Raw genomic sequence first — 10,166 nt, 5'->3', positions numbered from 1 at the left:
TGTGTGTGGTGGTGGTGCTGCCTGTGTGTGTGTGTGTGTGCTGTGTGGTGGTGCTGCCTGTGTGTGTGTGTGTGGTGGTGGTGGTGCTGCCTGTGTGGTGGTGGTGGTGGTGGTGGTGCTGCCTGTGTGTGGGGTGCTGCTGCCTGTGTGTGGGGGTGGTGGTGGTGCTGCCTGTGTGTGGGGTGGTGGTGGTGCTGCCTGTGTGTGGTGTGCTGCTGTCTGGTGGTGGTGGTGCTGCTGGCAGTGTGTGTGTGGTGGTGCTGCTGTCTGGTGGTGCTGGCTGTCTGTGGGGTGGTGGTGCTGGCTGTCTGTGGGTGGTGGTGCTGGCTGTCGGTGGGGGGTGGTGGTGCTGGCTGTCGGTGGGGGGTGGTGGTGCTGGCTGTCGGTGGGGGTGGTGGTGCTGCTGTCGGTGGGGGGTGGTGGTGCTGGCTGTCGGTGGGGGGTGGTGGTGCTGGCTGTCGGTGGGGGGTGGTGGTGCTGGCTGTCGGTGGGGGGTGGTGGTGCTGGCTGTCGGTGGGGGGTGGTGGTGCTGCCTGTCGGTGGGGGGTGGTGGTGCTGCCTGTCGGTGGGGGGTGGTGGTGCTGCCTGTCGGTGGGGGGTGGTGGTGCTGCCTGTCGGTGGGGGGTGGTGGTGCTGCTGTCGGTGGGGGGTGGTGGTGCTGCCTGTCGGTGGGGGGTGGTGTGCTGCTGTCGGTGGGGGGTGGTGCTGCTGCCTGTCGGTGGGGGGTGGTGCTGCTGCCTGTCGGTGGGGGGTGGTGCTGCTGCCTGTCGGTGGGGGGTGGTGCTGCTGCCTGTCGGTGGGGGGTGGTGCTGCTGCCTGTCGGTGGGGGGTGGTGCTGCTGCCTGTCGGTGGGGGGTGGTGCTGCTGCCTGTCGGTGGGGGGTGGTGCTGCTGCCTGTCGGTGGGGGGGTGGTGCTGCTGCCTGTCGGTGGGGGGTGGTGCTGCTGCCTGTCGGTGGGGGGTGGTGCTGCTGCCTGTCGGTGGGGGGTGGTGCTGCTGCCTGTCGGTGGGGGGTGGTGCTGCTGCCTGTCGGTGGGGGGTGGTGCTGCTGCCTGTCGGTGGGGGGTGGTGCTGCTGCCTGTCGGTGGGGGGTGGTGCTGCTGCCTGTCGGTGGGGGGTGGTGCTGCTGCCTGTCGGTGGGGGGTGGTGCTGCTGCCTGTCGGTGGGGGGTGGTGCTGCTGCCTGTCGGTGGGGGGTGGTGCTGCTGCCTGTCGGTGGGGGGTGGTGCTGCTGCCTGTCGGTGGGGGGTGGTGCTGCTGCCTGTCGGTGGGGGGTGGTGCTGCTGCCTGTCGGTGGGGGGTGGTGCTGCTGCCTGTCGGTGGGGGGGGGTGCTGCTGCCTGTCGGTGGGGGGGGGTGCTGCTGCCTGTCGGTGGGGGGGGGTGCTGCTGCCTGTCGGTGGGGGGGGGTGCTGCTGCCTGTCGGTGGGGGGGGGTGCTGCTGCCTGTCGGTGGGGGGGGGTGCTGCTGCCTGTCGGTGGGGGGGGGTGCTGCTGCCTGTCGGTGGGGGGGGGTGCTGCTGCCTGTCGGTGGGGGGGGTGCTGCTGCCTGTCGTGGGGGGGGGTGCTGCTGCCTGTCGGTGGGGGGGGGTGCTGCTGCCTGTCGGTGGGGGGGGGTGCTGCTGCCTGTCGGTGGGGGGGGTGCTGCTGCCTGTCGGTGGGGGGGGGGTGCTGCTGCCTGTCGGTGGGGGGGGTGCTGCTGCCTGTCGGTGGGGGGGGTGCTGCTGCCTGTCTGTGTGTGGGGGGTGGTGGTTTCGGTGGGGGGGGGTGCTGCTGCCTGTCTGTGTGTGTGGGGGGTGGTGGTGCTGCCGGTCGGTGGTGCTGCCTGTCTGTGTGTGGGGGGTGGTGGTGCTGCCGGTCGGTGGTGCTGCCTGTCTGTGTGTGTGGTGGTGGTGGTGCTGCTGCCTGTCGGTGGTGCTGCCTGTCTGTATTTAAAATAATATAATATTTGATAGATATTTATGGTGGCGCTGCCAGCAGGAAGCCGGGGAGACTCCAGAGAACATGACTTAATAAGAAAAGTAACTAGCGGCTAATTCCCTTATGAGGGATCAGAGCTTCTCAGGCGTAAAGCCAGCCGCCTGCCGCTAATCCTGCCCCGGGCACCGCTGATCCCAGACCCCTGCTGGGCACCTTACTGTACTCTTGTCCCTGAGCCTTCACTCTTTGTGGCTTTATTTTTTTTTTTTTTTTTGAGACTTCGCCTAAAACAAAAACCAAAGGATATATAGTTTTATATGTCCTGCACCCCAATATTTTATCTTTACACTACAATATGGGGGTTTACTTCAGCCCTGTTTTTGAAGAACTACAACTCCTGTTGTGCACACATTCAACTTTACATGTAGGTTACCCTGTACTATACACATAACTGATCCTGAGTTATATCCTGTATTGTACTCCAGAGCTGTACTCACTATTCTGCTGGTGAGGTCACTGTGTACATACATTACATTACTTATCCTGTACTGATCCTGAGTTATATCCTGTATTATACTCCAGAGCTGTACTCACTATTCTGCTGGTGGGATCACTGTGTACATACATTACTTATCCTGTACTGATCCTGTATTATACTCCAGAGCTGTACTCACTATTCTGCTGGTGAGGTCACTGTGTACATACATTACATTACTTATCCTGTACTGATCCTGAGTTATATCCTGTATTATACTCCAGAGCTGTACTCACTATTCTGCTGGTGGGATCACTGTGTACATACATTACTTATCCTGTACTGATCCTGAGTTATATCCTGTATTATACTCCAGAGCTGGACTCACTATTCTGCTGGTGAGGTCACTGAGGATCAGTACAGAACAAGTAATGTATGTACACAGTGACCCCACAGCAGCAATAGTGAGTACAGCTCTGGAGTATAATACAGGATATAACTCAGGATCAGTACAGGATAAGTAATGTAATGTATGTACACAGTGACCTCACCAGCAGAATAGTGAGTACAGCTCTGGAGTATAATACAGGATATAACTCAGGATCAGTACAGGATAAGTAATGTAATGTATGTACACAGTGACCTCACCAGCAGAATAGTGAGTGCAGCTCTGGAGTATAATACAGGATATAACTCAGGATCAGTACAGGATCAGTAATGTAATGTATGTACACAGTGACCTCACCAGCAGAATAGTGAGTACAGCTCTGGAGTATAATACAGGATATAATCAGGATCAGTACAGGATAAGTAATGTAATGTATGTACACAGTGATCTCACCAGCAGAATAGTGAGTACAGCTCTGGAGTATAATACAGGATATAACTCAGGATCAGTACAGGATAAGTAATGTAATGTATGTACACAGTGACCCCACCAGCAGAATAGTGAGTACAGCTCTGGAGTATAATAAAGGATCAGTAATGTATGTGTGTGTGTATATAGATAGTATTGTAGTAGTGGGTGATATATATGGGGTAACTGTAGTTCCTTCAGGTGTCTGGATTCTGTTTTGTGAGCTCCTCCTGGGCCCCAGCACCTGAGGGGTTAATACCGCCCTCCTCCCTCATTGTGGAGCGGCTGCTGAGTCAATAATGTCAGGAAGGAGGGAGGCGCAGGAGTTCGAGATAAAAATACAAAATAAGAGTCGGGCCTGGCCGGGATGACCGTGGTGGTCGGATGATGCGGCTGGAGGAGAAGTATGTGTTCCTGGTCATGTGCCCCTGCAGGGGGTGCAGATAAGACTTACATAAGGGGCCGGGGTGTGGGTGGTCCCATAGCTGCTGCTCCTCTGTTTGCCTTAGGATTCTATCCTGGGAGTGTGTGGAGATGCCGGGCCGGGGCAGGAGGAGTGTGATCGGGGGTGGTGGATGCCGGACGTAGGACCCTCCCGGTTCCCCCCTTATGTGCCCTGCAGCTGGCATCCCCCTTATGGAAGTTCTCAGAGACTCAGTTGTACATTTCACCTTTCAGATGCCGTCCTACAAGAGAGCGACGCTGGACGAAGAGGACCTGGTGGACTCAGTCATGAGGGCGAGGTGTACCCCAACGATGTCCAGGTACGAGGGCGACCTGGGGGGGGGGGGCTAGAACTTCTACTAAACTTAATGAGTAGTCTCAAGAGCTTACAATGTCTTACTAACGTCTTCTGTGTCCCATATTATGTCCCAGAACTCTGAGCGGCCATTCCTGAGGACGGGAGGGGGCTCGTGTGCCATGTTATGGGGGGGACAATATCTTATAAGGGCGTCCAGTTTGTTCCTGGTCACTTGGAGCGGGGACGTGTGGAGCGCAGATGTTTCTGGGATGCAGCTGTGTTAGGATTTCCCGCCGTGTTTCTCCTGCTTCCCGCCGTGTTTCTCCTGTCTCCCGTCGTGTCCCCAGGACATTTGACCCCCCTGTCCCATCTTTCATTTTTCTGGAGAAGCTTTTTGGGGGGGTCCATGATTTGCAGGGTGTATCATGTGTTGTGCACATGTGGTGGTGCTGCGGCAGCGTTCATCCCCCCCCCCCCCCCCTCCCCGATACAGCTTATATATAAGCTCCGGAGACGAGCCGGGGTGGGGAGCACACAACATGGAGCTGTGGGTGTGAGACGTTTTACATTCCAGATGTGTCACCAACCAAAAACAATGGAAACCTGAGCCACCTCTGCCAGGTATAGTGGGATTAACCCCCCACGTTCCAGAAAGAAACATCCCCCCCCCCCCCCCCCAGAGCTTATAGCTGTGCTACACTGTTGCAAAACTACTACTCCCAGCATGCCCGAACAGCCTTCGGCTGTCCGGGCATGCTGGGAGTAGTAGTTTTGCAACAGCTGCAGCCACCCTGGTGGACTAACACAGGCTTATAGTAAAGTGGTTGATAACTGGGAGCAATAGAGGACATTCACCTGTCAGTCACTACTCCCCATTACTGATAGCTGTCGGTCACTACTCCCCCATTACTGATAGAGTAATAGCTTGGACAGCACAAGGGAGGCTGCAGGTTTGAGCCGCGGGCCCTTTGACCACCACCACCCTGAGCCTCTGGCCCTTTGAACCCCCCCCAAACCTCAATCCCCTGGGATTCTCTAGATGTTTTCCCCTCTGTACGGTTTGGTCTGGATCGGCTCCAATTCATCCTTAATCCATTATCCAAACAAGGTGACTGTTTCCCACATCTCGTCTTACGTTTTTTTTTTAGTGCTGGCGGTCTCTCCCGTCCCATCTGTGTATGTACAAGGGTAGGATGGGGGCAGAGTCCTGGGAACCTCTGTGACCAAGTAGATGACTTAAGTGGCACTAAAGTTTCTCATAGAGGTTTTGTTCTTGGGAAAGCTGGGTGACTGCGGGTCCTGACTCCTAACAGGTTAGTTATGTAATTGCCATGCTTGTTGAAAAGCACAGCATTGAATACTTGCATCTGAGTCCTGGAAAGCTGGGTTAGGAGTGATCCTGATTGATAAATGGCTAGTTATGTACAGTGAAACCTTCTAAGCATGGTCCTTTTCACTGTACAGAACACTCCAGTTACCGTTCGGCATCACCTGCCACCCAGCTTTCCCAAGAAATAAACTTCCTTGTTGGTGACCCTATGAAATTGATTTGGAAAGGGTCAGACATGGGGCAGCAGAGACCACCAGCGTCAACACTGAAGTGGGAAACGGTCACCCTGGTCTGTACATAACCAGCCAGATACCACACAGGATCACCCATAACCCAGCTTACCTGGGTTCCTGCACAGCAATGCATCATTACAGATCTAGATAGTTATCAGTCAGGATGACTAGTCACCCGGCTTTCTTGGTCTTCTCCAAGGCAAGGTATTATAGCATAATTTGTCAGGATCACTCACACAGCTTTTCTGGTCCCCTGCACAGCAATGCCTTATTATATAACTAGTCAGTTACGAGCCAGGAGCACTACTCACCCTGCTTTCCTGGAGTCATCACAGCACTATACACTTAAAGAAGATCTCTAGCAAAAAATGTCTCCCCTATCTATGGGTAAGATACTTCGGCATGCAGGAGTCTGTGTAAGCTGGGTGATGGTTAATCTCAACAGTTTAGTGTCTAGTACTGCAATGACTCGAGAAAAGCTGGGTAATGAGCGATCCTGACTGGTAGCTGGCTAGTTATGTAATGATGGATTACTGTGCAGAAGCCCAGAAAAGCTGTGTAATGATCCTAATAAGTTATGCTGTTATTTGGCCAGGAGACGGTCTGGGTGGAGTGATCCTGACTGGTAACCATCTAGCTATGTAATGCTTTGCCGTGCAGGAGCCTAGAAAAGCTGGGAGATGGCTCTGCTGTGGCTAGACAAGTTTTCTGTTATAGCAGTAATGTAGTTTTGCAACAGCTGGAGAGCCACTGGTTGGGTAGCATTGCATTACAGGCTGAACATGAACGGAAAGGGGCAGCAAAACGTTCACACTGTCATCCAGCTTTCCTAGAAGAGACAAGTGATGTTAACCCTGTGACTGCTGTGGCATTGAGGGGGTTAATGGCTGCTATGTCTGGAATGCACAGTGGCCCCGGTGACGTTATCCCCGATTTCCTTGCATTGTGACGGCTCTTACATTCCTGACTCATCGTCTGACGTTACGCTGTAAACACGCGGTCCAGCCGGGCGCCGCTTCTCCTATTAACCTGTAGGAAATTCTCATCCACAGGTGAACGTGCGAGGAGGACGAAACCGCAGCAGCTGCTGGACGGACAGGACTCATGTGGAGAAGAGGCTGCTGGTCCTGGTCGCCATCCTCTCCATCGGCCTCTTGGCGTCCCTGCTGTCCCTCGCCATCCAGTACCAGAGAAGTAAGTGAAGCACATGGCAGTAGCTACGAAGATGTCCGGCAGTCCCACGTAAATAACGTACAGTCACCGTGTAATGCTCTGACTCATAGACTTAATATAAAAACGGATCCTGTTTGATGCCAGCTGATGGAAAATTACCTGTTTGCACCCACAGGCTGAAATCCTAATCTGATACATTGTAACAAACACTTGGCTATGGAAAAGACAGATCTTAAATAAATATATATATGTATATGTATGTGTATGTGTATGTATATGTATGTGTATGTATGTGTATGTATATGTGTATATATGTATATGTATATGTGTATATATGTATATGTGTATGTGTATATGTATATATGTGTATATATGTGTATATGTATATATGTGTATATGTATATGTGTATATGTATATATGTGTATATATGTGTATATGTGTATATGTATATATGTGTATATGTGTATATATATATGTGTATATAATATGTATATGTATATATGTATATATGTATATATGTGTGTATGTGTATGTGTATGTGTATGTGTATGTGTATGTGTATGTGTGTGTATGTATATGTGTATGTATATGTGTGTGTATGTATATGTGTGTATGTGTATATGTGTATATATGTATATATGTATATGTGTTATATTCTCGCTCTGAGTTTTCAGACCACAATGTTGCTGTTCACTGATGGCAAGCGGAGATCTTGTGAAGGGATTGAGACAGTATTACAAAGTTGTAGCTTTATTCAAAGGACAGAACAAGGGCCCTGTAGAGTGGGACGACTCCTTTCTGCCACCTAGAGGGAGGTCATCAGGTTCCTGGTGGGTGGGGCTGTATTTGTGGGTGGAGCCATCACTGTGCTGATCCCTCCCCTGCTCAAGCTATTACACCAGAGCTTATCCTGACAACCTGTGACTCCTCCACCATAAGCTTATGTTCTGGGGGGCACCATAGACTGTAGAGGGGTGACTGCTGGGGGAGGGGAGACCATGATGTCTACTTCATGACCATAGCTTTGTGTCCTGTGTTGCAGATGGTCGCACCTGTCTGTCGGAGTCCTGTATATCTGTGACCAGCGCCATCCTGCGCTCCCTGGACCGCTCCGTGGACCCCTGTCAGGACTTCTATAGCTACGCCTGCGGGGGATGGATCAAGGCCAACCCTGTGCCGGACGGGCACTCCCGCTGGGGCACCTTCAATGAGCTGTGGGAGCACAACCAGGCCGTCATGAAGCATCTGCTGGGTGAGTGCCGGGCAGCGCCAGACTCTACGCCTTGTCTTGTGACAATATGGCCGCCATTACTGGGAAGGGGGTGGTCGCCAGGCTTTTGTGCACCCTAAATAGGACCGGGGGTTTTGCTGTAGGTTCAGAAAGTTCTGTCCTTGGTCCAGATGATCCCGTTTGCTGATCCTGTGACCCCCCCCCCTCCCCCCTCCTCCATCCATGATCTGAGGGGGTCTCCGTGGCTTAGCTGTGGCCCCCACCCTGCGCTCTCCTCCCTGCTGGACCTCATCTGCGAATCTCTGCTTTTGCCAAAATGTCTCCTCATCGCTGCAGCCACCGTGACATGTGACTCTGCAGATTGTGTAATGCCCAGTAACGAGTCTTATTAACCCCTGAGTGACTGCAGATCTGACCTGTACGTTACAATGTTCCACTTCCGCAGCAGATTTATCTATGTAGGATATTTCTATATGATGCTCCAGAGCTGAAATCTTAAAGGGGCCAGTGCTGGTTTTGGTGTTTTATTTACCCTGAGCTCTGTAGTTCTGATGTAGGAGACGCTGAGGCCATATTATACCAGGCGATTATTGGGCGAAGGGGTAGAAATCTCACTGTAGTGGGGACGGCGATTAGTTGGCTGATCATATCATTTTGCTTTAAAAATAGTCCGTATATATCTGTAATACTGATCAGCTGTGCAGCCCTTCCCTGCAGTCGTCATATGGCCCTCCCCTCTGCGCAGCTCACCCTAAAAGAGCCCTGATTGCTCCCTACATTATAGGGGCTCAACTAAAAGGCTATGGGATGATTGTCCACAAGCTTGCTGACTTTCCAGTCCCAACCAGCAGAATAGTGAGTGCAGCTTTGGAGTATAATACAGGATATAACTCAGGATCAGTACAGGATAAGTAATGTAATGTATGTACACAGTGACCTCACCAGCAGAATAGTGAGTACAGCTCTGGAATATAATACAGGATATAACTCAGGATCAGTACAGGATAAGTAATGTAATGTATGTACACAGTGACCTCACCAGCAGAATAGTGAGTACAGCTCTGGAGTATAATACAGGATATAACTCAGGATCAGTACAGGATAAGTAATGTAATGTATGTACACAGTGACCTCACCAGCAGAATAGTGAGTACAGCTCTGGGGTATAATACAGGATATAACTCAGGATCAGTACAGGATAAGTAATGTATATACACAGTGACCTAACCAGCAGAATAGTGAGTACAGCTCTGGGGTATAATACAGGATATAACTCAGGATCAGTACAGGATAAGTAATGTAATGTATGTACACAGTGACCTCACCAGCAGAATAGTGAGTACAGCTCTGGGGTATAATACAGGATATAACTCAGGATCAGTACAGGATAAGTAATGTATATACACAGTGACCTAACCAGCAGAATAGTGAGTACAGCTCTGGGGTATAATACAGGATATAACTCAGGATCAGTACAGGATAAGTAATGTAATGTATGTACACAGTGACCTCACCAGCAGAATAGTGAGTACAGCTCTGGAGTAGAATACAGGATATAACTAAGGATCCGTATATAGGGACCATTCAGTAAGAGGTTAAACCTTCACCTTGTATAAACTCAGGAGCCGAGGATCTTATCTCCAGAACACAGATTTGGCTGTGACCTTCAGAGCCGGAGCCAACGTCCTCTTACCCCCCCCCCCCCCCCCCCCTCTCCCCCGGCCTCGCTCCTCAGCCTCTACTACAGATAAGGGCAGTGTTTTCCATCCAGGGTGGCTCAAACTGTTGCAAAACTACAACTCCCAGCATGCCCGGACAGCCAACGGCTGTCCGGGCATGCTGGGAGTTGTAGTTTTGCAACAGCTGGAGGCACCCTGGATGAGAAACGCTGGATCAAGGGTGCTTTGTACACACGGTCAGTCCTCACTAATGTTCACACCTTAGTCCGGCGGCTCCGATTTCTCTGGTGTCCAGGGTAACAGGTGCTCGCCGTGACGTTGCGCTCACATAAGTCACCTGAGAACGGGGGGAAGGGCGGCATCATTTTCCCTTATCATTGGCCAACTGGTGCGGGGGGGAGGTGTAATTAAAGGGAAATCTTTTCTAAAATAATAGAAGTAAAAATTATTAGTAGTAAAAATGTAAATAAAAAATTATAAATAGCAAATAAATAAATAAATAAAGCTGAGAATTTGTGCAGATTTACCATC

The 10,166-nt window shown here is 51.5% G+C and overlaps 1 protein-coding gene across 1 annotated transcript in view; it reads left to right on the top strand.

Moving 5' to 3' along the window:
• Positions 1–10,166, top strand: part of ECE1 (endothelin converting enzyme 1) — a 60,218-nt gene that overhangs the window by 36,686 nt on the left and 13,366 nt on the right. The window contains 4 exon segments of the mRNA XM_056543186.1: positions 3,925–3,976; positions 3,979–4,010; positions 6,604–6,745; positions 7,768–7,977. Coding sequence (XP_056399161.1) covers positions 3,925–3,976; positions 3,979–4,010; positions 6,604–6,745; positions 7,768–7,977 — 436 coding nt within the window.

This window comes from Hyla sarda, chromosome 10 (assembly GCF_029499605.1).
Source record: "Hyla sarda isolate aHylSar1 chromosome 10, aHylSar1.hap1, whole genome shotgun sequence".
NCBI lineage: Eukaryota > Metazoa > Chordata > Amphibia > Anura > Hylidae > Hyla > Hyla sarda.
This window is presented reverse-complemented; position numbering and strand designations above follow the sequence as displayed.